Here is a 27,596-nt window from a genome sequence, read left to right as displayed (position 1 = left end):
GCATTAACAGAGAGCAGCAAGTGGACACAAAAAGTGATTTACTGATTTTTCTACCAACATGGACAGTTTTGCAAGGACAAAACTTACTGACTTAGGCACCTAAGATTTTTAGATACATAGTGTAAGAGCAAACTCCTGAGACTGAGTATGAACAGTAACAAGAAGGGCTTCTGTAGGCATGTGAGCCAGAAAAGGAAGGTCAAGGAAAGTGTATCACCCGTCCAGCAAACACAACTGGCAAAATGCAAACAACAGATGAGGAGAAGGCTGAGAAACTCTACAATGCTTTTTCCTGGGTCTTCACTGACAACCTCTCCTCTTACACATCTTGGGTGGATGAACCTCAAGACAGGGACAAGGGGAGCAAAATCCTTCACACTGTAAGAGAAAATAAAGGTTGAGACTCCCTGAGGAACATGAACATACATAATTCATAGAATCACAGAATCATAGAATAGTTAGGGTTGGAAAAGTCCTTAAAATCATCTAGTTCCAAACCCCTGCCACGGGCAGGGACACCTCACACTAAACCATGTCACCCAAGGCTCTGTCCAGCCTGACCTTGAACACCACAAGGGATGGAGCATTCACAGCTTCCTTGGGCAACCCATTCCGGTGTCTCACCACCCTCACAATAAAGACCTTCTTCCTTATATCACACACAGCTTGGTGTCATCAGCAATGTTGCTGAGGGTGCACTCAATCCCACTGACCGTGTCAAGATGTTGAACAAGAGTGGTCTAATACCGACCCTGAGGGACACCACTGGTCTCCAACTGACATTGAGCCGTTGGCTGATGAATTGCTGAGGTAACTAGCTCCAGAAGCGACGCCTTCAAGACTGGAGATGGTAGAATCACAGCGTACTCACTGAGGCTTACCCAGGAGCCGGCAGCTCCACCGAGGCGAGCAGGGACTCAAAGGGGGCAGTGCCAGGAGGGACGGCCCCGCCCCGAGAGTGTAGCACCCGCCCCATGGAGTGCGGTGAACGCGGACTGGTGTGGCAGTTCACGCAGGCAGGGCGAGAGGTGCAGTAAATGCTCGCCTCAGGGACACAGCACGGTCCTGGAGCTCTGCTCTGGCTGCCCTGGCGGTGACATCGTCGCCAGCAGAGAGAGCCGATGAGAGGGGAGGCTGCAGCGCAGAGCTCACAGTGTAGAGAGTGCCTGCCCTGGTCTGGTGGGGGAAAGGTGCACAATGGGCAGGGCTGCAGCCGGTGCTCTCTGGTGGAGGTCCTCCTGCAGCAGGGGCTGAGCTGCGGAATGATGTCAATAGGTTGAAAGATGTCAGGGAAGCTGAGGGGAAGCAGAACAGGCCTGGCAGAGAGGGAGGCTGAGTTGCTATTTATGTCAGTGATAGGCTGGACACTATGAAACTCTGTCTGGGGACAGGTGATCAGTCAACAGAAAGTTTGTGGGTCTGGGTCAAAGGGAGAACAGCGATGGGGGAAATTATTGTGGGGATCTGTTACAAACAGCCTGATCAAGAGGACTCTGTGGATGAAGTGCTCTATAGACAGATAGGAACAACATCATCCTCACAGGCCCTTGTCCTCATGGGGGACTTCAACCACTCTGATATCTATCGGAGGCACAGTATGGCCCGTCACAAGCAATCCAGGAGGTTTCTCGATTGTGTGGAAGACAACTTCCTTCTGCAAGTAACAGAGTGTCGTAGTTTAAACCAGGTCCCCCAACTCCCGGAGAGTTAGGAAGGAGAATCCAAAGAATCTAGCCCCCATGGATTGAGATAAGAACGGTTTAATTGCTAAGGCGTAACACAAAACCCCTACTGCCATTTACTACTACAGATAATAATGATACAGCAAACAGCAAGTGAAAAGAATACAACACCCCACCAGCCACCGACCCATAACTCACTCCACCCTGCCTGGCCGACCACCATGTGCTCCCTCCTCCATTTTCCTCCAGAGCCCCCCACCTCCAGCCTTCTCTTTCCCAGTATGCATCCTGGGCATCACGTGCTATGGTATGGAACACCTCATTGGCTAGCCTGGGTCAGGTGTCCTGTCTCTCCTTCCTCCCGGACTCCCCTCCTCCACCTGCCTGGAAAAAACCTTGAACAAAAAACACCCTCAAAACATGCTCAAACCATGACATTATCCACCCCTTATTCCATACCATTCACGTCATGCCCAGATCCCACATTTTCAATACACCATCACTCTTAAGTCCACCCCTCGATCATGAGACATCTCTATGTTGCATCTCTGGAATGATGGCCTGAAGTATCTGGGCCCACCAGGCTCAAAATCATTCACTGTCCCCTTCAGCAGTTTTACAGCTTGCTGCTGGGGACTCCATACAGCTGCCTTCCACTTCCAATGCTTCCAAAGCACTGGAGGGGCCCAGTGGATCAGATACCTGGCCATACTGTCCCACATGCCCTGCCACTCATGACTGTCCAGCCTTGGGGACAGTCTCCTGGTGCTCCTATATCCTTGTCTAACCCTAGACAAGACCCAAACCTGACTCTGCTTAACTTTTGGGATCAGACAAAATGGCCGTGGGTAGAACACACTCTGTGTGTGTGGCAACATGCCGATCACCATTACAATCAGCAGGCAGGTCCCAAGGGCACCCAAAAGCCATTCAAAACCATCAGAACTCTCAGATGATGCTGCTGCACTTGTCACTGGGGCTGATGTAGCTGCCCTGCTTGCCAGCTCTCCCAGTATCAGCTTCTCTTCTCCCGAGTCCGGATCTTCCTTCTCTGCCTTGCTGGGAAATGCTGTGTGGTCTCCTGCATCCTGCTGGGGCTCGTCGGGTGACTTCCAGGGAATATTCTCGGACGCTGCGGGGTTCGGAACGGCAGCAGGACTCGGTTCCTCCACTGCCTTGCTGGGAAGTGCTGCGTAGTCTCCTGCATCCTGCTGGGGGTCGGCGGGCGACTTCCGGGGGACACTCTCGGCCATCGGAGGGTCGGGAATGGCCGCGGGACTCACCCCCCCCGCTGCTTGATCCCGCTGCTCAGCTACCGCCCTGCTCCGCTCCTCCCCCGCCTGCTCCCGCTGCTCTGCCACAGCCGTTTGGCTCCCCGTGCTGCTCTCCCTGGCAGCCTCAGCTGCCGGCAGCTCCCGGGGCCGCTCCTTCCCGGCTTCATGCAGCTCCACGCAGACGACGACGAGGATAAGGACAAGGATGGCGACGAGCAGTGGGACGGCCTGGTACAAGTCCAAGTCCACGGCCACGTCCATCCCCCCCTGCTGCCAGAGCCCCACCGTATTACAAGCCTCCAACACAAAGTACAGTGAAACAAAAGCTTTAGCCCAAGCCTCAAAGACGTCCAATCCATACACAAAGTACCCGGCAAAATCCCGAAACAGCGAGATCCAGAGAAAAACCTCTAAGAGCCAATAAATCAGCATTGTGACAAGAGACCATAAATCTGCTCAGATCTGTTCTTATCTCAAACCCTCGGGCCACATGTTGGGCGCCAAAAATGTCGTAGTTTAAACCAAGTCCCCCAACTCCCGGAGAGTTAGGAAGGAGAATCCAAAGAATCTAGCCCCCACGGATTGAGATAAGAACGGTTTAGTTGCTAAGGCATAACACAAAACCCCTACTGCCATTTACTACTACAGATAATAATGATACATCAAACAGCAAGTGAAAAGAATACAACACCCCACCAGCCACCGACCCATAACTCACTCCACCCTGCCTGGCCGACCACCATGTGCTCCCTCCTCCATTTTCCTCCAGAGCCCCCCCCCCTCCAGCCTTCTCTTTCCCAGTATGCATCCTGGGCATCACGTGCTATGGTATGGAACACCTCATTGGCTAGCCTGGGTCAGGTGTCCTGTCTCTCCTTCCTCCCGGACTCCCCTCCTCCACCTGCCTGGAAAAAACCTTGAACAAAAAACACCCTCAAAACATGCTCAAACCATGACACAGAGGAACCAACAAGGGGAGGTGCCATGCTTGACCTCATGCTCACCAACAGGGAAGGGCTGGTTGGAAATGTGACACTCCAGGGCACTCTTGGTTGTAGCAATCCTGAGATGGTCAAGTTCGAGATCCTCAGGACAGTGAGTAGAGAGTGCAGCAAGCTCACTGCCCTTGACTTCAAGAGAGCAGACTTTGGCCTCTTCAAAAACCTGCTTAGAAAGGTTCCATGGGATATAGCCCTAGAGTGCAGGGAGGCCCAAGACTGTTGGTTGATATTCAAGGATCACCTACTGCAAGCTCAGGAATGTTGCGTCCACCTGGAAGGAACTGTGGCAGGAGGCCCAGGAGACCTCCTTAGATAAAAAAGGATCAAATGAGGAAACTTTGAAAGGAAAAAGAGGCTTATAAAAGGTGAAAGCAAGGGCAGGAGGCCTGGGAAGAATACAGGGGTATTGTCGGGGAAGCTAGGGACCAGGTTAGGAAAGCTAAGGCCCAGCGATATGAAAGACAACAGGAAGGGATTCTAGTGGTACGTAGCAAATAATAAGACAGAGTAGGGACAACATGGGCCCTCTCCAGAAGCTATCAAGAGAACTGGCTACCCTGGATTTGGAGAACGCTGAGGTCCTTAATGACTTCTTTGCCTCAGTCTTCACTAGCAAATGCTCCGACCACATCACTGAAGTCTTGGAAAGCAGATATAGGGACCATAAAGAATGAAGACCCTAGGCCCACTGTAACAGAGAATATGGTTCAAGACCATCTTAAGAACCTGAATATGCACAAGTCCATGGGACATGATTAAATGCATCTGCGAGTCCTGAAGGAGCTGGCAATTGAAGTTGATAAGGCAATATCCATCATACTTGAAAAAAACACGTCAGTCAGGTGGAATTCCCAACAATAGGAAAAAAGGTAATACAACCCCCATTTTCAAGAAGGGGAAAATGGATTATCCAGGGAATTACAGAGAAATCATTCTTGCCTCTCTGCCTGGGAAAATCTTGCACATGTTCTCCTTGAAATCATGCTAAGGCACATGGAAAACAATGAAAAATATGACTGGAGAGCACAGAGGACACCAGCTACAAACTGCCATGAATCCACCACTTCTGCAGAGGTCTATCAGCAGTGCTGGGGTTTGGAGAGAGCTTGTGGGGACTATGCTCTGATGACTCCAAGGGAGGCACGAGGTGAAATGTAAAGGACCCTCTTGCCACATGCACCTGGTGAAGTCAGCGACAGCCAGAGCAACCTCATGCTGAAGCAGGATGCTCTTCCTGCAAACACCACAACCTGGCGTGATCCTGCGGCTTACAGCTGCCCCGGGGAGCTCTGTGTGGCACTAAGGTGTGGATGCTGTTTGCAACGCACAGGGAGCCAGCACCGTGCGTCAGGGACACAAGCCGGGCAAGAAATCCAGAGTCTGTTCTTGTCCTTGGCTTCCAAAACCCAATGTCTGTGGGATAAACGAGATGCTGGGGGGCTTCTTGTGTCTGGCCATGGAAAAGCTGCCCAGTTTAGAGCTAGCAAGGAGACCCACTGGCAATCAGGAGGCGTCTAGGTCTAATGATGAGACAGTACGAGAAGATAAGGATGGAAGACTGTAGGAAAAAACGGTCCTCAGCTTTATTACCAATGCTATGGGGGCCAATGGATGTTGATGCTCCCATTAGGATCTCCTTCCCATCACTGCTACGATTTGCCACCAGGCACTGCGCTCTTGCCCTTTCCTTTGTTACTCCTTGTTACCACAGATTATGTCACCTGCTGCTTCCAAGGACCCTACTTCCTATTTTGGTGTTCCCTTTGTTCCTCCTGAAAGTCTGTTGTGGCCAGCTCCAGGCCTGTATCACTGCTTCTTTCGCAAACCCCTTGGGACTATAGAATGGATTGCATGGGAAGTGGCCTATAAGTGTCGTTGAGTGGACCTTGAAACACAACCCGTTGTGGGAAAGGGACCACGTCCTGTGGTGTCTCCATTGGGTGTCAGTGGTGCAGCCACCTTTGCAGGCAGATGAACACCCAGTGCTTGTGGCTGGAGGCAGCCATACGCTCGCATTCTCCTCTGGGGAGAGGAATATCCCCGAGAGCAGACTGCTGCCTGTGACCTGCTGTGGCAGGAAGCCGGGGAGCCCAGAGGGCTGCCGGCAGTGCTGGGGTTTGGAGAGAGCTTGTGGGACTGTGTCCTGATGCCTCCAAGGGAGGCACGAGGTGTTATGTAAAGGACCCTCTTGCCGCATGTGCCTGGGGCTGTCAGCCACGGCCAGAGCAACCTCATGCTGAAGCAGGATGAGGTGGCTGAGGCCTCGGTGACGGGCATGAAGCACTGATACTGGGCACAAACAAGAGATGGGAGGTTAGCACACAGTGGCATTGCAGTGATATCAGGCACATGGGTGAACGCCCAACTGAGCCCAACACCAACACGGTGGTGTTACCCAGCAACGGGATCTGATGTCACCAAGGGATGGAACGTGACATTCGAAGTGATGGAACACGACTTCCCCAAACGCTGGATTGTGATGTCATGTCCCTCATGGCTTATAGGCGGCCGCCGCGTCTCACCCATCGGCTGTGCCCGCACTCCAGCTGAGCGAGTCCGTGAGGTTGGAGTGTTGAGCGAGGCTGTTGCTGGAGCTGAGGTTGTGCTCAGGGAGTTCTTCACTGCAACTCTCAGTGCCCGACCCCAGAGCCACTGGAGGATTTTACTCGCCCTGTCTGGTTCAGGCAGCCGGCACACCACGCAGGAGAGCTCGCAGCAGCAGAGGTAGGTGAGCTGTGCCTGGAAAGCTCACCCTGGGAAGCCAAGAGGGTTTCCCTCTTGAGGAGCCTGGACATTTGTTCCAGCCCTCCCTGGAGCAGCGAATGACTGACTGTGGCCTCTCTTCCAGCGTGACACCTGCTGCTGCAGCCCCAGGGAGAGGGAGCGCCTCGACACTGCCTGCTCCCCCCAGCCCACCGCAGCCAATGGAGAGCATGGCCACGGAGCTGGAGGACCGCTGCCCAATATGCCTGGACAGCTGGGAGGAGGCCAGCTATGTACTGCCATGCCTCCACCAGTTCTGCTACCCCTGCATCACGCGGTGGGTTGACAGCAAGCCCGAGTGCCCCCTCTGCAAGAGGAGGGTGACGTCCATCGTGCACTCGGTGCGGGCGGACGACGACTTTGAGGAACGCGTCCTGCCACCACCTGCAGCGGCATTGCCCGTCGTCCGCCTGACAGCAGGGGCGCCGGCACACGCAGCTGCCCAAGGCATCCATGGCCCTGCAGCACCCCAGCCACCAGCTGCGGGAGACCTGCGCATGGACGCGTTGGGCGGCTTCCACGTGTACGTCTGGGCTTTCATCTTCCGCCTCCACCCCGCTGTCCTCAATCCCTTGCTGCCCTGGCTGCAGCAGGAGCTGGGGCAACTGGTGGAGGATGCCCAGGCAGTGCCGGCAGTGCAGAGCCTCATCATCTCCAGCCTGCGCTTCTTTGGGCTGCATGAGGAGGCTCTGACCCAGGTGCTGCAGCCCTCACTGGGCCGGCGCACGACGAGCTTCGTCCACCAGCTCATCGACACTGCCGTGCGCCAGTGCAGCCAGGAGGCCCGACACCGCTTGGGCCTTGGGAACACCCGTGCTGCCGGGGGCCGGGAGGGGAGCCCCGGGGCTGCTCCCGGCTCCTCTGCCTCCCAAGCGGGGACTCCTGCCCCCAGACCAGAACTACGCAGGGGTCCCGGCAGCTCCCCCAGCACCCCCATTGGCACCCACGGGGAGCAAGCAGAGCCCCAGGAGGACCCGCAGGAGCCTGTGCCCGGGCCCTCCACTCCCAGCCGCAGCAGCCAGAGCTGCCCTGGGAGGCCTCGGCGAGCCCTGAAGAGGAGGGCTGGCAGCCCCGAGGACCAGCCCCCCAAGAAGCCACCCCGCCGTCGCTGACACTGGGAGGCTGCCTCAGTGCCCGACCAACACACAGCCAGGCTGCCAGCAGGGGCTCGAGCCAATCTTCAAAAGATACGGCGTCCGGGCCTATTATTATTATCATTATTATTATTAATATTATTAACCATTATTTTTATTATTTTTAATTATTACTTCTTATTATTATTTGGAAAATAAAGGACATCCTAAAAACTGCAGCAGAAGTGTCAGTGGTACTGGCAATGCCGGTGGCGTAGCTATCCCCACCTGTGCTGCTTTCTCCCGCAGTTCTTGGTGCTACGCGCTCCATTTCCTGACGTGGTAGCTGGGTCTTCCACCTCCTCCACCCACAACCCTCTCAAACTCGGCACAGGGCCTGCAGTGCAGGATGAGCCTCGGTGGTGCCATTTTCCTGAGCTATGGGAATCAAGGGATGGGGTGCACCCACTGTGGGTCTTGTTACTCAGTGGGTCTCAGGAACAGGGGCATGAGATGTGGCGAGGCTCAGCCCCACGGAGGAGCCGAATCACAGGCCTCTTGGCTTCAGTTCCCTGGCAAACAGAGGGGATGCCTTGCACTAGCATTTACCTCAGGGGTGCTGTGCTTGAAGCAGAGATGCTGTTCCCTGCAAACACCACAACCTGGCAAGCTCCTGCAGCTTACAGCTGCCCCGGGGAGCTCTGTGTGGCACTGAGGTTTGGATGCTGTTTGCAACGCACAGGGAGCCAGCACCGTGTGTCAGGGACGCAAGCTGGGCAAGAAATCCAGAGTCTGTTCTTGTCCTTGGCTTCCAAAACCCAATGTCTGTGGGGATAAACGAGATGCTGGGGGGCTTCTTGTGTCTGGCCATGGAAAAGCTGCCCAGTTTAGAGCTAGCAAGGAGACCCACTGGCAATCAGGAGGCGTCTAGGTCTAATGTGTTAATACTGTGTTGTTACAACTTACTGTTGTGATATTCCATGAATGTAGGTGTTTTGATTTGTCTGTTTTATTCAGAAAAGTTATAGAGGCAATATATGTATGAACTGAGACATCAAGTTGTTTGTTTAGGTATTCAAATAGTGGCACCTCAATAAAACGTTTAAATTATATTAAAGAGAATGGCCCATAGTATTTCTTGTGATTCTCCTTTATCTGGTGACATCTGTGCCCCCAAATGAGTCAAGCAGTACAGCAGTGAACTACTCTCTTTTAGTCCTTTGCAATGGAATAGATTTCAGATGTTTAGTTACTTCTTAACAGAAGAAATCTGTTGCTGTTAACAGGTTTTTACTGGTTATCCACACACATGCAACATTATTTGGGTTTTCTGAAATCTCGGGAGCAACATTTAACATCCAGTTAGAGTAGTGGAAATAGTTTAAATATGTATACCAAAATACAGTAAAACAATCAGAAATACAAAGCAGCTCATGAAAGTTGAGAAAGGGGAAATTATTTGAAGTCGTCAACACAAAATATTTTAAATCATCATTATATGGTGATATTCTATTCTTTCCAACTTGTTATTTTTGGTAGAATTTTGCTTGTATATTCTTTAGGTTATTTTTGCACTTGATTTGGGAGATGAATGAGAAAAATATTAACTTTTAACAGTGATAAAGACAGATTTGATTTCAAACTTTTGTTTTGTTTTACTGTATTATAGTCTGTGTATATTTTTATTTATGCTTCTCTATTTTTCATAGTGATGAAAGCAATAAAGCCAATCTAAAACTGTGTATGTATAACCTCAACATACTGGAAACTTTATCATATGAATCCATGCAGTTAGAGATCAGCAAGCTATGCATGGTACAGCATGCACAGCAAGTGGCTGTCCATGTGTTGCTTCATTTTCACACTGCCTTAATTAGTGCATCATATTCTAGGTGTGAAATAGTATGTTTGTGCAGATTATATACCATTCAGAAAACAGTTCACTGTTATGGATACACATTTGTATTACTATTTACACAAATGAACCTGCATATTCCACTTTTCCTATAATGTTACAGATTACTGCCCTAATGATCTTATACAAAACACAGCTCCAGCTTAGTGCTGAAATTCTTAAGCCTTTACACACAGCCTCTAACTTGGAGCCAGTGTCCCTTTCTGAGTACTCTTATAGACATCCTTCAACTTTACCCATCTGTACAGGACTTAACCCAGCCAGTCTACAATAGCCAGGAGGAAAGAAGTAATCACCAAATCACTGTCCCATTAGACCACCTTACTTTGTAAATACAAGCATTTTACAGGAAGATGAAGGGAGAAAAATAAAAGAGGGGAGGGGAGAAGGAGAGAGAAACAAAGCAAAACTCAAATCAGGGTTCCCACCTGGCTGCAATAAATGTACATTCCCAAAAGATCAATAAAAGAGGAAAAAAACTGATAGTGTTCTCAGCTTTTATGTTGTTTGTGGCAACAATAAGCAGCAACATGGGATAAACCCCATGCAGCTTGCGTATTGTGTCACATTTGTCACCTCTAAAGGTCTGACCTCTCTTCAGAATTCAAAATGTAATTGATCACTGGAGTCCTGTCATCTGCTTAGGTACAGCTGTAATTGAATTTTTGTTTTTCCTTACATATCTGGTTTTGTATTTCTGTGATGTCTGTCGACTGTTCTTGGTTCTCTCTTTTGTGGATTCTTCTATAGCACCACTGAAGGCTTCTCAGATGTGACACTACTATCTTCTACAGAGAACTTTTTCAATGAAACAATGTCTAACCTTGATGTTGATTATTCTTCTGCTGTGAGATATGGGAGGCAGATTGCTGATGGATAAAATATGCTACAAATTAAAAAGATGCTGAGTTTATGTTAGTTAGTGTTAAATAACTTTATGCTAGCATTCTTAAAGCCAAGGTTTTTTCATTTTAGAACTGAATTTCAAATCATTTAGAAGTCATTACACAAGTCACTGTGGAAACCCAACAGGTGTGAACTTGTTCTATTTTTCCTTAAAAGTATGGGATGCCACTTGCATTCAAGCAGAACTGTAGGAAATCACACAAATACAGATGAATACAAAGCCTGATGCTTCCTTGCCTCCCTTCTGTGTACTTTCCATACCTATGTCAAGGCACTGTTAAGAACTGATGGGTCTGACAACAGAAGACAGAAAGTTCTGTGACAGAGAAATCAGCAGATTTCTGTATGCTCTATTCTTCTAATTTGAAGGGAAAAAAAAGAAAAAGCACAACAACACGATTCACAAGCCTACTGTTACTGAGTGTGAATTGTGATTCAAATTAGAATTGTTGTGGCAGTACTTCTCTTTAGGTGATGTCCAGAAAGTGCATAATGAACTTATCTGAATTCAGAAGTCAGTTGAAAAATCTGGCACCTTTACAAATTAATGCTGGCTTACTGAAGCTTTTCCTGTGTTACATAGTCTCTTTTAACATTAATTTATGACATTAATATTAAAACTTTATACTGATCAATTAAAGCTGGCTGAAAGCTTCCCACATTTTCTGCTCAATTATGACCCTTAGGAAAATGTTTGAAATTAAACTTCTAAATCACTCAAATAAAAATTACATATGTTTTACTTTCCAAGGTTTTGACTATTTTGCCATTTTAAATGTTAATTTACTTCATGTCATGCAATTTTTAGCAGTGTAGATCTCATAAGCAGTCCCTATGTTCCTTACCGGTATCTTTTGGCACTGGCTGAACAAATTACTGGGTTATATCAAATTAAAATACCCTTTATACTTCCTTTATATTTTTGTATGTTTTATTCCATAGTAATGAGCAGATAAAGGTGTTTGTTTTTTTTTTTTTTTTTTTTTTTTTACCCCTTTAGGGTAGAGGGATGTTTTAAAATAGCAAGATTTTCCATGGAACAGAATTCCTGCTTCCAGCTTTCCATTACATTAATGACTGTGAGTAACACTGAATGATCTCTGAATCAGATTTAGGACAGTTACTAGAAAAACTTGTTCAACTTCCTCATGTCTGCACATTTTTAAATCTTTATATTTATCTATTTGCAAACACATTCAGGAGCCGTGCTTAGAGCAAGCAAGAAAAAGCATTTCAGTTAGCCTGGAATACTGGGGAGAGGATGTGAAGGGATGGGAGTCCCTGATAACTTTCCTCTTAAGTGGATCTCTCCATACATAAATACCTCATCCAATTGGTACTCCTCCAGATTCACGTTTCTTTAGAGGTAGGGTTGGAAAGGGATTTAAAAATAACCCCGTTACAGTCAACAATAAAAGAATATAGTCTTGTATGCAGAAAATATAATACAGTAAGTCAACAGCAGGAAGGCTACTGGCCTAAATGCAATGTGAATGAATGCGTTGATGAAACAAACCGGAGGACAGGTCATCTGGGTCCAGGTAGCAGGGCTTAAAAGAAGGCTCTGCTTCTCTCTGTATTCCTGTAATAGGGTCTGGATTTGGACTAGGGAAGAGGAAGAGAGAAGGAGAGAATGAACATTTAATCTACGTGTCTGATGAGAAATTTGGAAACTTGAGACATCTTTTTTGGAGGTGGCTATGTTTCTGCCATAGGATCCCAACACTTATCTTTTAGTAGAACTGATCTTAAGGCAGCTTATGCTCCTGAATAGCCATAATTAAGGGTTGGGCTGGCGTTTGCTCATGGCGCCAGGGACAGAGGCGGGAACATGGCTACAGCAGCTTGCTTCACCTTGTAATGTCACGGACCTTCCTTTACCGCCGAGCACGGGTGGTTGGAAAACCTAGCAAGGTTCATTAATTACAGTTATGGATGTGTTCCCTCTACCGGCTCAAATCGACACTAGGAGGGACACGCCGCACTAAGGACAGCGTTGAGCTCCCGGTTCCAGCTATCTCCAGAGAAGACCCGCACACCCGGGGCACCGGTCGGCCGACCCAGCACTCCCCTCCTCGAACCGCAATGGTTTGTCCCAGGGAGAGCGGGAAGGCGCTAAAACGGGAGCTCGCTTCCAGGTTTCGGTGCGGGCGGGCGCTGTGGGTTGCTCCTCCTCCGTTAAGGCTTTGGCGCGGGCGGGTACGATGCGCAGACTCGGTCCTTGGCTAAAGATGGCGACGGCGGGTGATAAACAGAAGCACGAGCACGGGCGGGTGAAGATTGGACATTACATCCTAGGCGACACGCTCGGAGTCGGCACGTTCGGCAAAGTCAAGGGTGAGCAGCGGGGCGGGGGGCTGCCATCTGCTCCGCGCACCGGACTGCGGGCAGGGGGGTAGCGGGCAGGGTTCAGCTGCGTGGTCTCTGGGTCTCCTGCTGTTGCCGCCTGCAGCCGGCCCGTTATGGCCGGACGGCCTCAGAGGCCTGGCAGAGTAGGGGGTGGTGCGAATGCCGCTGTCGCAGCCATGGTTTGGCCCTCGCCGTCTCCCCCCGTAGGGTTTGCGGCGGGCCAAGCTTCCCCGGCGGCGGACGCCGGGAAACTTGAGCTGCTGGGCGCCGCCCGGCCGGTGCCGCCGGGCGGGTTGAGTCATGGGCTGCGGCGGCGCTGGTAGCGGAGGAGAGGGGCCGGGAAGCGGCTGCTGGTCGGGCGGCAAGTGCCGCCGTCGCAGGAAGGCGGTTATGGGCCGTTAGCGGAAGCCTTGGCTGCAGCCGCAGCGGGGACCATGCGAGGGGGCTCTGGCCCGAGCGTGCAAACAGCGCCGGATATGCTGCGCGTAACCCTCGGGAGAGGAGTTGTGTGGACGTCCTGACGACGGGGAGTGAGGGCTGGGGGAGGGAGCGGCTCTCTTCTGTGTTCACGGAGCTAACTACGGTAAGCTAACGATGCTGCACTTATTGCAGGCAGCACCGGATGTGTAAAGGAAGTAGGGAGGCTTAATTCTTGAGCTGCCTGTGCCTTGCATTTTGCTGCACAAGTACCAATTCTTGATGTCCTTGTAAAAGAAGCAAGACTTCACCCTCTGCAAAGAGAGGAATAAGCATACAAAGAAGATTCTGGAATTGCTGGATTAACTGGCAGCACAGCTGACATACAGATACAGAGAGACTTTATGCTAAATCCACATGACTAGTGGTTAGCAAAGGAGTTTTTTCCATCTTAGTCTTTAAAAACTTTTCCCAGTAGGGGTGCAGATGCCATACTGCATATTTGAAGCCTAGCAGAAATAGAAATTAAACTTTCCCTCGATGCCAGCTGCCACAGGTAATAAAGCTGCATTAGCTTATACTGTACCTGCTGTGATGTTTGTCAGAATTGTTCAGACACTAAGGTATGCAAACGCAAAATAACCTTTCGCAACTGACTTATACTATACTCTCATTGCATTCTTTGTAAGGTCTTTTATGGTTATCCTAATGGATTGCTCATGATTACAACCAGTAGAGAACTGCAGCTTATCCTGTTATATCTAATCTGCTAGCTGACTTTTAACATGTTTTTACAGTGTTTCTGCTGAATGTTCTCTGCACAAGCTCTTTCAACTATTAGCAAGTTCTGAAGAAATTGCTCACGTATAGAAAATAAAAATATATTTGCCTTTAGGAGTAGATAAGAAAATATGTTGAGACTAGACCCCTCCTCGTCTCCTTTCTTCAGGGCAGTTTATGAAGTTATACCTGCAGCCGCTTGGGAGCAGCCGGTGTACCAATTCTTTCTGTGGGATTTTAGCACCCCCTTAAAAAGAGAGAAAGTGAGATAAGCCAGAAGGCAGGGATCAGATCCCTCCTCCTCATGAGAGTACTACATGGCTGAGGGGGGAGGCATGTCAAAGATGCACGGTTCTTCCCCTTGCCAGTGCACTGCACAAAACTAACAAATGCTTACATAAGTGTTCTTGTCTCTCTTGACAAAAATGTGTCTGAAGTTGATATCTTAAAAGATAATTTTTTGGAGCTACTGTTACAATTTTCATATATTATTGAGCATCACTACGATTAATATTTCATGAAATAGAGTTAGGTTAAAACAATTTAAAAAAAATAGAGGTGAAAGTTTTATTATTGCTGTGTTTCTATAATAGCTCTCTGCCTACCTTATTTGATTTGCACTTACAGATAACTTAGTGATGTGGTATTTTCCTGGTTTTCCTCTGGCTGTATTAGTTGGAATTAACTACTGATTTGACTCTTGACTGTGCCTCAGATGGACAGTTATGGAGGAGACAGCTGTTTGTGGCCAAGATCTAGGGAAACCTAAAATGCAACAGAAGTAAAAAGCTGCAGGGTAAAAGAGTACTGAGCTAAATCTTGTGAGACAGATTCTTATTTAAACTTGGATTTGATGTAAACCCTCTATCCTTATTTTTGATTTTAGTTTTTTTTTTTTTCGTTTTTTTTTCCTTTTCGGGGAAGGGGGTGTTGGTTTTTTTTTCCTCACTCACTGCTAATGTTTCCGGCTGAAACTGAATGCAGACTTTGTTTCCAGATAGTTTTGGGAATAAAGTTAACTTTCATAGAAGGAAAAGTAGTCAGACATCCAATGGTTTGTACTGAGAAAATGAGGGATTCTACTTAAGTTTGTAAATACACAATAATTGTTTCCAAGCCCTAGTTTTTACAGACTGCAGATCTGATGTAAACAGGTTGCTTTGGTAAAGGCAATGATAAGAGACCTGGAAATGGATGGTGAAGATCAGTTTGCTGTTAATGTTGTGCGGCAAAATCCCTTTGCATAGCATTAGCTCATGGTTGTTCTGTTTCCACGTTAATGGAAACATTTGTTTATCTCATGCTTTTTAAGACCATTTTCATCTGAACCTCAGGTTGGCTTTTTAGTCTATTGTAGAAATGTCTCATTATATGCAGCACATGCATATTTAGTGTTTTTTCCCCCTACAGTTTTATAACTGATATTTCAAAAGAATGTTTTATTTTGTTTGTATGGCCTTGTAATTGGTTTTCTTTTATATTTGAAGACCTGCTGAACTGAGTTTAGAGACCAGTGCTGCTGCACTTGAACAGTTAGAAGTCACTGCTGCTTTGAGACTCTGCCAGTATCTTGGAAATTGGCATTATGCGTAGCCATAGCGAAGCTTGAAGGCAGTGGGTGTTATCAGAGAATAAAGAAGTACAGGGAAATATCAGGTCTGTAAAGTGAACTTACTGCAGTGATATTCTGTTGAAGGACTGATAGCTGGTTGTGTATTAAGGTGACTAGAATAAATTTTGATTACTCGCAATTTGTGAGACTTCCCTTTTACAGGTAAAAAGTTCTGTGAAGAGGTAATACAAAGTAGCTTTCTGAAGGATAACTCTCTCTGCTTACCTTTTTTCATGATGTTATCGTCTGAGGTCTTGCATTCAGTTCTTCATGCTGAATTCAGAAGTAGTCAGTGGTCTGTTACCAGTTGGTGACTGCTTTTTTACTGTTAACAGGTATCTTGAACTAAGTACAAGAAAACAGTTTCATTTGCCAAAGTTGTTACTTAAAACTTAAAAAGCTTTGTTAAAATCTTAAGTTTAAAAAGGGAGGCAAAAATTACTGAAGAAAAAAGTAATTCAGTTTGAAATGTCTTAAGCAAATGAATTGGCTTTTGGGGATCTTCTTGCACCTGCACAGAGCCACCCTATATTTTCATTACAATAATTTATTCAAAGTCAGCAAACAGTTGAGGCAAAAAATGTGTTTTCTCCTAGTCAATGAGTAAAATTAAGACTGGAAGTGCACAATCTTGATGACTGTGACAGCTAGAATTAGTTTCAGTCAACCGCAAATGTCACTGTTTAATTACTTGAAAGGAAAAATGCGTATTGAAGACCTATGTGACATAAATCGTTGTAGCTAAGAAGTTACTTTCTGTTGTTTTTCTGAGTTCTAATGAAATACCAGGTTTTTTGCCTAATTCAGACTGACAAATCGGAAATGAAACAAACTGGCCCATAAATGAGAAACTATAATGCAGTGCATGTCAGAACTGAATATGTATATGCTAAGCTGTGGAATTGTTCAGCTGTATGTGCTACTTAGTAAATTAAACATCTTACTACATGTACTTTGTAAAGCAAAGGAAAATGCAAATTCATGTCTTTTTGTTTAGTTTCCAAGAAGCTGTTTCTTACTAACTGAAATTAATGTTAAATTTTAACTTTTTTTTTTATCCCCCCAGAATAGCTTTATTTCTGCTTATGTTACTGATAAGCAGAAACTCTGTAATTCAAATATAATAATTGCTTTTCTAATGTTTTATGCTGATAATTGTTATTTTTTTCGGGTTTGAGCATGTGTGGTGTAATTTGTTAGGTTCCTTTAAAACTTCAGTCACATTTGAACTGAAAAAAAATCCAAAGGGGATGCAGTTACATTAACTGTAGATGTTGAAAGCAAATTATTTTCATATGTGACATGATTTTAGAGTTCTAGCTACTAGCTGTTCATGCTTTATTGGCTGTCTAGAACTTGTGGTGGGTGTAAGCTTTGTTCTGCAGTCCTCAGCAGTGCAGATGTGCCTGTCCAGTGTTTTGATTACTGGCAATTTTTAGGTAATGGCTCCTCTGAGTGAGAGGAGGGGATTTCTCACCCTGCAGTGGAGCCCTTTTGTATTTTCAGGTTGTGATGGTTCAGGGTCTTGGGTAATAATCCAATATGTAGTTACCTACAGGAATTTAGGCAAGATGCTTTATTTTGCACAGTGTCTGTCTTTATTGTAAGAATAATTACTCAGGTGCTTACTATTATCTCTGTGTCTTTGCTAAGAATTTCTTTTCACTTGCATTTTTTTTTTTTTTCAATCCGAAGGCATCTGGAAGGTCTTGTATTGGGAAGAGAGATTCACAGATTGATAAGTGTTTGCTAATTCCATCTAAATTATTTGTTGAATGCAGGAAGGTTTTAGTGGATAATTGCTGTTTATCAGAATTTCCCATGGATATATTTAAATAGAGCTTGAAGCCTGTGGCTTAGAGGAAAGGCACCCAGATGAGTGAGTCAGTATATGCCTGTTAGCAGTGTCCAGGTGGGCAAGGCTGCACGATGTAGGTGTCCCTGGAATCTGACTAATCCTCAAAAGGCAGTAATTGGGGTGGCAAATGAAAATTATATAACTGAATCAGACTATAACTGTGTGAAGAAATCCATGCAGGTAGTGAAAACGTTCATGGGAACAGATACTTGCCTTCTGTGCTTTATCTGTGATCCAGTGTTGGGTTTAAGAAAAATATTCTTGGCAACTTTGTTATGGTTGCTTCATAGCACTTTCAAATTAGGGAGGGACAAGTGTCAAGGAAGTGTTTTTACACTTCCTCTCTTGAAAGAAAATGAAACTCTTCTAGAAGTAGGAAAGCAACTGAGAAATATGAGGTTGCATATTTGCATTGCTTCTCGTAGTTACAACTCATTTTTATTTTGTGTGTTTCCTGTAGTTTTTACCACTTATGTAATAAAACCCTGGTGTTTACTGCACAGACTGTAGACTGTAGGGTCAGACTGTTTCAAGGACAGGTAATTATTTTTGAAGTAAACTGATACTCTCTAGTAATTCAGAGTAATTGCTGAATCTGGCTTGAGGGAATTGAGGGAACAATAATGATTTTAGTAAGAGAGATCCTTGCAGATAAAGTAGGAGAGCTGCAGGAAAATATGTCTGAGTTGGTTACCAGGTGAGCTAAAAGTTTGGAATGACTTACACAGGGAGAGAAAATGGTGTCCCTAATCAGCAAGGATGCATTTAGCAAGGATAGCTTGTTGGTTTATGATTTGTTAGCTGTAGCGCAAAAAGTGTAGTCATGATTCAAGACATCTGAGGGCTATGTTTAAGGTTTTTCTTACATACCCTATTCATCTTCTAGTGATAGAATTGTGGGAGAAATTGGAGTAGGGCAGAAGAAATTACATGCCTTCTGGTTTTCAACTGCATTTCAAGGTAATGGGGATATGTGGAATGCAAACGTCTTAGTATTTCTTGGCTATGGTTGAAATGAACAAATTGTATTTATGGAGCAGTTGAAAACTCTCACTAAATATTTCCTTATTCTTGCAGTTGGCAAACATGAGTTAACTGGGCATAAAGTTGCAGTGAAGATCCTGAATCGACAGAAGATTCGCAGCCTTGATGTTGTAGGAAAAATCCGCAGGGAGATTCAGAACCTCAAGCTCTTCAGACATCCTCATATAATTAAGCTGTAAGTTTTGCTTGCTATATTCAAGCATATTTAAGCTGTAATCTCTTTTTGCTCTCACTGATCTGAAATATGTTTAAAGGGCAATCCTAGGCGTATATTGTCAGGAAAGTAACCACATTCCAAGTGCAGAACCATTTTCCATGTCCTCTGTAACGTGTTTTCGTAAAACTGATCTTCTCTGCAAGATGGAGAGCTTCCTTTAGACCTTTATTTGCAAATTCTTTGAATGGATATGTAAAAGGTAATGCCATGATAGATACTTCTAGTAGGATCCATCTCTGTTTTTAGCTTATGCTTCAGTTTTCTTTTTCTGGTTTTATTTGACCTTTCTTCTGCTTCAAAAATCAGTTGTAAAAAAGATTGTAAAGGGCCATTTCTGTAGTAAGTTTGTGTTTTCTTACTCAAAATATATTCTTAGTGATGTGCTGGTCAATGATCTATGGTTTTCCAGCATAGATGGCACTCTGTGAGGTATATTCAGAATCAAGAATATGCAGTTTGTTAAATTATTTTGGAATTCTTTAATAAAGCTGCTACCACTTTGTCTAACTGTAGTGTTTACAGTGTGTCTGTTTACATCTGTTAGTTGATCCGTATTTCAAAAGTGGAGTTCAGGGGACAGTTAAATACGCCCCAGAGTAGACCCCTCATCTGTGGTCTGATAAGTTATAAATGCTCTTGATTTTTTGACTTTAATTTCCTGTAATGTATATCTGCACCTCCAGACTGTGGGTGATTTTGACTGTCTTAATTGTGGTGTTGGTCCTATCTTTTTTTTTTTTTTTATTGGCAGTGTCTTCTCTTAAGATGCTGCTGCCACTGACATATGCCAGCACTATACACTCCACTTAATTTGGCAACCGCTCTTAACACTGAAGCTAAATTTGATGTTTGAAGATCAACTTACTTCTTCAGTGGGTTAGTTTTCAGAAGACTGTTGAGCTGATTTGACAGCAGAATTGCTGGTGCTACCAGTTAAGAGTTCATGAATGAGTCCAAAGGACATACTTGTAGCCAAAACAAGATAGGAAGTCTCAGTGTACCAACTGAGATGTGGGGGTGGAACAGGAATGTGTCCTTGTGGAGTTGCTAAACTGTTAAGTTAGCTTAACAGGTTTCAGATGACAGTTTCTTTGTCAGGGAATTATGGGGAGTGTATTTTTTTCCTCTTGCATGTGAAGAGAAGGGAGGAGATGGTATTCCATCAGTTTTTTTCACCAACTTTTCAGTTGGTCAGCCTGCGTTTCTAAGGAAGAAGGATTATTAGCCTGTATGTATGGAGCATATAAGACAAAATTGATATTGTTATGCAGATAGCTGGAAATTTGGGATCATGCTGCTCATACTATTAGGAAACTGGACTGGGGAACTGTTAGATAGCAACTTAAGATATCTGGGGTAAAGGTAAATTGATTTCTTCAGCTTACTATTACGAGGTAGACAATGTCTAATTTGAAACATTTCTCTGCTTTATGAAAAACTTCATGCATGGCTTTAGCAGTGTATACAATTGCCAGTCTGTTGCAATAAGATTTTCTTTCTATACCATGCTTTAAATAAAGCCTTTGGAGCATCTCCTCCTGCAGTTTTTGACCTTTAGCAATAGAATGCATCTGTTTTCCTACCTAAAATTATCATTTTTTCTGGTCATCTACACTGTGTGGTTTGGTAATCTTATTTATATTATAGGTATGTAACTACTCCAAAACCTCCTTTTCCATACCCAGAAAAAGGAGCTGACTATAGAGAAGCTTGGGTGTCACTTCTGGATTTAAATTTATTAAAATACTATCTCTGTAGTAGTCTTTTAGCCATGGCTTTAGAATGTTGTTAATGTTTAAGTACATAAGGTAGTTTCAACCATGGTATTAGAGAAAATTGGTAAAGATAATCCATGTCTGAACACATAGCTGTGCGTAGTTCAAGAATAGCTTCTCAGTAAGCTGAAGCATGTCTGTTTTCCCATTTGCCTTGAAGTGCAGTTTTATTTATGGCAAGTCAGTTTTTTTTTTGCATATTGGGAAGTATACATCTGAGATGCTAGCAAAGTCCTTTTGAATTCCTTCCTCACTGAACCAAGCTGTGTTCAAGGCAGCACTGTATAGGAATTATTTGGCCTAAGCTTACCCTTTGAAAGTATAAAGGCTGATATTCCTGTTTGGAAATACAAGTATGCTGCTAATCTTGGCAATGATGACGTCTCACAGTGGAAAGAGAAAATTGCTTCTGAAAACTAATGTAATTTCAATAGCTGTAAACTGACTGATAAATATTTTAAACTAAACTTTTATCTGACTCTTTGCACAATGTTGTTTTTAACTAAATGTAATTTAGCATCATTTAGTGAGTGTGTAGACTTAACAAATACCTTCTCTTATCAGGTACCAGGTCATCAGTACGCCAACTGATATTTTCATGGTGATGGAATATGTTTCAGGAGGAGAACTGTTTGATTATATCTGTAAAAATGGAAGGGTAAGAAGTAGTCTGACTCTATAAATCAATGACTTGTATTCTGTTACTGCTTTTGCAACACTTCTGTGTCACCTGCCTTTGAAAGTAAAGGTGGGTTCCTTTTGGGGTTCCTTTTGCGGATATAATTAAAGCTTTATTTTCTTAGCAAGATAATATAGTAGTGTAGCACAGAATTTGTGACTAGAGTGGTACAGGATTTCAACAAGCAGAATCAATGTAGTACAACTTATAAGTAGTGTAATGCAGAATTCATAATACAATTTAACTTTTAGAATTCTTATCGCCTGGACCCTCTGCAGATCTGGTTAAACCTTCATACATGGTTTACTGTATCAGTACAACATTCATAGTCTAGACTTGAAAATCATATGGAAAAACATGAGTCACTCAGGCTTTGGAGGAAGCAGAGGATAGTGGAGGTGTATCTTGCCACCAGTGAGTTGTGGCTCTTGTCCAACAGTGGTTCTCTTCCAGGTTCCACACTTAGAACTTGTAATTATGTTCACAGACAGTGCTCTGGGTGTTGTTACGCTTCCCTGTTCTGTGATGGTGTTATCGCTACCACCCAGCTGGTTAGGTGCTTTGGACCTTCAGGAACATTAAGGAATGGCATTATCAGCCCAGAACCTTGAGGCCAGTAGAGATGGGAAGAAGAAATGTTTGGTTTGTCTGTTGGGTTTACAGGACCATTCAGGACCAGACAGTGAGGGAAAAGGCACAAATACATGACTCACTTAACCACAGAATGGCTGCTTGCCTCATAAATTGTGTTAGTTATGCTAATCAAATTACCGGGGCCAGGAGCAGAGTGTACCAGTCACACCCTGTTAAGTGAAGGTTTGCTTTTCTGTGTTTGGTATTAATTTTGCTGTTAGCAATTAAAACATACTGTATGACTGCATCTTTTTCTGAAAATTAAAATGGTAGAATGTTAACATGTTTAATTTTTTTTTATGCATGACTGTCATAGCACTTTTCTGTGCTGATCTGTTAATTTACAATTACTGGGGAGCAGACTGGGTGGATTTGTATCCAACTGAAGTATTAAGAAAATATTTCTTGAGTATAACCCATTATTGGAAAGCTACTGTTGGGGCCTTAATACCCTCTTCTACTAGTAGAACAGTTTCTGTGAAAGCTCTGAAGTCACTTTAGATAATTCAGGATACTTTAGTTGTTAGAGCAAACTTGGATATGGGCATGTTTGTAGGAAATGTCCAGCTAAGTCTGCTTTTTGAGCTAGCTGCTTATACTGTCTAAAACTTGTCACTTCTGTGATGCATGTCAGCAGCTTTTGTCAACTTAAATCTTACGCCGTACTTTGGGTGCTAATGTTTCTAGTTACATAGTATGTAAGGTCTGCCTAACCAACTTCAAAAGTGCAATTAGAAACTGCAGAGACTTTCTGAGTCAGTGGGTATGTTTTTTTGAGCTGTTGTACAATCAAAATGATGTAAGCTATGGAGCTTTCTGCTACAAGTTCTAATAATCTGCTGTATAAAGTATCAATGATAAATTATAACTTTAGGTGGTGGGAAATTTCCTTTAACTCACATATATAAAAAACCAAATTATCTTCCACTCTCTCGATTGTTTTTTTAAAACCTTTGTCTGCCTTAGCTGGATGAGAAGGAAAGTAGACGTTTGTTCCAGCAAATACTTTCTGGCGTGGACTACTGTCACAGGCATATGGTAGTACATAGAGACCTGAAGCCTGAAAATGTGCTGCTTGATGCCCACATGAATGCCAAGATAGCTGACTTTGGTAAGCATTGCTGTTTTATATCTGATGATGTTTCTGGTGGTGTTTAGCTCCTGTTAATTACTATGGGAAATATACAAGTATACACATTTTTTTAAACACCCTGGAGGTGGGACACAATACAAGAAACCTGAAGAGTGTAAGTATAAAGCAAAATTACATTTCAAGGACATGTGTAGAACTTGTTTTTCTCTGAAGCTTTCTCTTTAGGAATTTTCTGTGACTGGATGAAATTACAAACTGATTTGTTTGGTTTTGCATAACAATATTTTCTCTGAAATGCTAAATAGACTTGGTTCCTGACCTTTCCACTTCAAAATTCACTCCTACTGCCTGTTTCACCATCTGTAAATTGTAGATGCTTAACTTTCTTGGAAGATGGACAGGGGTGGAGCAGTTGATGTCATCTACCTGGACTTGTGCAAAGCATTCGACACTGTCCCACATGATGTCCTTGTCTCTAAATTGGAGAGACATCAATTTGATAGGTGGACCACATGGTGGATGAGAACTGGCTGAATGGGCGCACTCAAAGAGTTGTGGTCAAAGGTTCTATGTCCGGCTGGAGGACCAGTAACGAGTGGTGTCCCTCAGGGATCAGTGTTGGGGACCGGTCTTGTTTAACATATTTGTCAGTGACATGGACAGTGGGATTGAGTGTGCCCTCGGCAAGTTTGCCAATGACACCAAGCTGTGTGGTTCTGTTGATACGCTGGAGGGAAGGAATGCCATCCAGAGGGATCTTGACACACTTGTGAGGTGGGCTGATGCCAACCTCATGAAGTTTAACCAAGCCAAGTGTAAGGTCCTACACCTGAGTCGAAGCAATCCCAGGCACAGCTACAGGTTGGGCAAAAAGGAAATTCAGTGCAGCCCTGTGGAGAAGGACTTGGGGGTGTTAGTCAATGAGAAAATGAACATGAGCTGGCAGTGTGCGCTTGCAGCTCAGAAAGCCAACAGTATCCTGGGCTGCATCAAAAGAAGTGTGACCAGCAGGTTAAAGAAAGTGATCCTGCCCCTCTACTCTGCTCTTGTGAGACCTCACTGTGTGCAGTTCTGATGTCCTCACGTAAAAAAGGACATGGAACTGTAGGAACAAATCCAGAGGAGGGCCATGAGGATGATCAGGGGACTGGAGCACCTCCCATATGAAGACAGGCTGAGAAAATTGGGACTGTTCAGCCTGGAGAAGAGAAGGCTGTGTGGAGACCTCATAGCAGCCTTCCAGTATCTGAAGGGGGCCTACAAGGATGCTGGTGAGGGACTCTTCATTAGGGACTGTAGTGATAGGACAAGGGGTAGCGGGTTGAAACTTAAACAGCAGAGGTTTTAGACTGGATATAAGGAAGAAATTCTTTACTGTAAGGGTGGTGAGGTGCTGGAATGGGTTGCCCAGGGAGGTTGTGAATGCTCCATCCCTGGCAGTGTTCAAGACCAGGTTGGATGAAGCCTTGGGTGATATGGTCTAGTGTGAGGTGTCCCTGCCCATGTCAGGGGGGTTGGAACTAGATATCTTAAGGTCCTTTCCAACCCTAACTATTCTATGATTCTACAGTGCAGGAGCAATTCATAACATTTAAGAACTGCATCGATATGGTAAAATACACTAGTCCTCCAATCAAGTTACTCTAAATTTGCTTTAAAAACTCTATAAAAGTTGTGATTCAAAACATGTAATTGAAATATAAGAGGTAAAGTAGGAACAGTTAATCTTCTGAACTCATGTTCTTTTTTGCTATATGCCTCCCTAACTGATCAGAAAGCTTAATTGTTTATATTACCTATTTGTGACACAGCTATTGAAGACTAGCAGCTAATTCTTGGAGATATCTAAATCAGGAAACATCACCATATAAGCATAGTAATGTATCCATACTGCTATAGCATATCGCAAATATATCTCTTGTAGACATAGTGGAAAATGCCTGTCTGTGTAAAGCACTTTGAGGTCTCTGAACAGTACTAGGTAATCCTAAGTGTTCTAAGTATAAGTACATTGTTCAAATATGTGTGCACTGGGGAGCATATTGTTTTTTTTGTATGTAGAAAATGCTTATCTGGTGAAGAAATGAGTTACAGAAACTTAACTATATTCCTATAGCTTACGAATCAGCAAAGCTATAGGACTTAGTAGTTACTAGTGCATCAAATAAGATGTTAATAGAAGGTTTTCCATATTTAAGTATGGAAATTAGCCAAACTGTATTCTTATATCTTTCCCCTGCCCCTTGTAAAAGACTGTAATTCCTTCTTGGAGACTGAGTAGTCTCGATAATGCAGCCTCTGCTGAAGAAACTAAAGGCGTTTTTTACAGCTGTTCTAGAAGTGGTAGTTCTTTACTGATCTTAGACTATACTGAGGGTTGGTGAATGAAGATGGCCTAGTTCTAAAGTACACTTTTATTACTCAGTGGAATATCTAAAATCAAACTAATGAACTACAGTGATTCAGTAAATTGTGAAGTCAGGTGTAGTCCTCAGTTCTCATGTCTTTCTATGTCTTTACAAAACTTCAGGCAATTCTGTGTAGCATCTTCCACTTTAGCATTTAGAAACAAATGTAATTTTTAAGACTTTCTTATTAATGACCTAAATCCTATGTTGCTATGCTGGTCCGTCTTCCTTAGAACAGCTTTGTTCTCCATCATGTCTGTGTCACCCAAATAAGACTGGTTTTTGTTTTAGAATTAATATGTTCTCAAATACTTCTGGGTTGTGTGCAATAATGAATTGATATTACCCAAATTTCTGATAACTAAATAGAAGACTGTGTGGCATGCTCATGTAAAAAATTCAGTAATTTCAAACAATATTACTTCTTTACTGAGATAAATTTATCCATTTTTCTCATTTGAATTACTAGTGATTTGTTCTAGATGGTATATGCAGTATGAAATAATTTTGCTCTCCCAATTTTTAATAGTTACTCTTGTATACTTTCAGGTCTATCAAATATGATGTCAGATGGAGAATTTTTGAGAACAAGCTGTGGTTCCCCTAACTATGCTGCGCCAGAAGTAATTTCAGGAAGGTAGTTTCTTTATATTGGATACACATGTGGATGTTTTGCTGCTTGATTCTAAAGGCTACAGAACTAATTAATTTGACAAGCTTGATGCAGAGAAACCATGGGCTGAGCTTTTAATTGGCTTGATAATTTTTCAGGAGAATTTAAGGGTTCTATGAACTATCTTTGAATAGCTCCTGCAAGGTGGAGGTGATGTGTATTGTAGCACGTGCAGTGTGCACAGTGTGCCTGAATTGATCTTAGAAATCTCAGCTCAGACCTTGGAAGTAGAGGTGTGAATAGAATTAAAGGCAAAGTCTGCTATGAAGCTGAGTAGGTAACTTCAGAATGAATAACTTCCTCTTTTTCTTTTTTTTTTTTGACTCTTTGCTGCCTTCAGCTACCCACTCAATATTGCCTCTTGCTGGTGGATGCCAGATGTTTATTTTATTCAGACAGCACCACAGGATACGTGACAAGTTCTGCTATATAACTTTTCTGCCTCACAAATCTGGGGGAGATAGTTGACTTTCCAGAGATTCTGCTGAAACCATTATAACAATATGTAACATGGGCTTTCTTAGTAGGAGGTGCAAATTTCCTTGGGTTTGCCACTGACTTCAACTGCATTTGTGGACTGTTGTTATAAGCTACAGAGGAAAACTATGTACTTGTGCCTTGTTTTATATTTGAAGTGAAAGGACGCTGATATTCAAGGAAGCATGTCATAGAACTGAAATGGCATAGTACCTCACAGATTACTTGTCCCAAGTTACTGTGGTACAGTGTTAGAAAGTAGAGAAGAAAATATTTAAATGTATTAAACAGAAATCACTAATAGTTAACTTTCTTCCCAGATTATATGCAGGTCCAGAAGTAGATATTTGGAGCAGTGGGGTTATTCTCTATGCTTTGTTATGTGGAACGCTTCCATTTGATGATGATCATGTGCCAACCCTTTTTAAGAAGATATGTGATGGTATCTTTTATACCCCTCAGTATCTGAATCCGTCTGTAATCAGTCTTTTGAAGCACATGCTGCAAGTGGATCCAATGAAGAGAGCAACAGTCAGAGACATAAGGTAAAACACTAACTGATGTCAGTCACAGGATGCCAGAATGATAATTCTCGCTGCAAATACACAGAACAAAGAAGTCATTCATACAGCTAGTCTATGTTTTGTAGGTGAGAAAAATTTGTCTGCTGGTGGTTTGGCTTTACTCTGATTCTCATCTTCAGTGGCCTTCTGTCAGTGGTCATAGTAAAATAAGTTATATAGTGTTGTGCAAGATGCTGAAAAACTTTTACAGAGCATGGATAGCTTTTTGAATCATAAATAGTTTCTGTCCTGTTAGCCATAAGACATGTCACTTCACAATTTTAGGGACAAACTGAGTGCAGTTGAATACCTTAATTTTTTTTCTGGGGGGGGGAGTGGGGTGGGTATGCCTTTAAAGAAGATCTTGCAAATTCCCTAAGCAAATGTATCACCATTGAGGAGAG

At 44.0% G+C, this 27,596-nt stretch overlaps 1 protein-coding gene across 1 annotated transcript; it reads left to right on the top strand.

The window, feature by feature from the left end:
- The first annotated feature begins 12,782 nt into the window (after nucleotides 1–12,782).
- PRKAA1 (protein kinase AMP-activated catalytic subunit alpha 1) lies at nucleotides 12,783–27,178 on the top strand. The gene is made up of 6 exons (XM_034073009.1): nucleotides 12,783–12,951; nucleotides 18,708–18,849; nucleotides 21,231–21,324; nucleotides 22,945–23,089; nucleotides 26,029–26,116; nucleotides 26,950–27,178. Exons 1-6 carry the CDS (start codon nucleotides 12,819–12,821, stop codon nucleotides 27,176–27,178), a joined length of 831 nt encoding a protein of 276 aa, XP_033928900.1. The 5' UTR covers nucleotides 12,783–12,818.
- Nucleotides 27,179–27,596: the final 418 nt, after the last annotated feature.

The sequence above is a fragment of the Melopsittacus undulatus genome, chromosome Z, assembly GCF_012275295.1.
Source record: "Melopsittacus undulatus isolate bMelUnd1 chromosome Z, bMelUnd1.mat.Z, whole genome shotgun sequence".
NCBI lineage: Eukaryota > Metazoa > Chordata > Aves > Psittaciformes > Psittaculidae > Melopsittacus > Melopsittacus undulatus.
Note: the sequence above shows the minus strand (reverse complement) of the source record. Positions and strands in the feature narration are given on the sequence as shown.

Coding starts and splice junctions, on each gene's coding strand:
- PRKAA1 (XM_034073009.1), top strand. CDS start 12,819: ATGCGCAGACTCGGTCCTTGGCTAAAGATGGCGACGGCGGGTGATAAA. Junction 12,952..18,707: donor CACGTTCGGCAAAGTCAAGG/GTGAGCAGCGGG, acceptor TTATTCTTGCAG/TTGGCAAACATGAGTTAACT. Junction 18,850..21,230: donor CATCCTCATATAATTAAGCT/GTAAGTTTTGCT, acceptor TTCTCTTATCAG/GTACCAGGTCATCAGTACGC.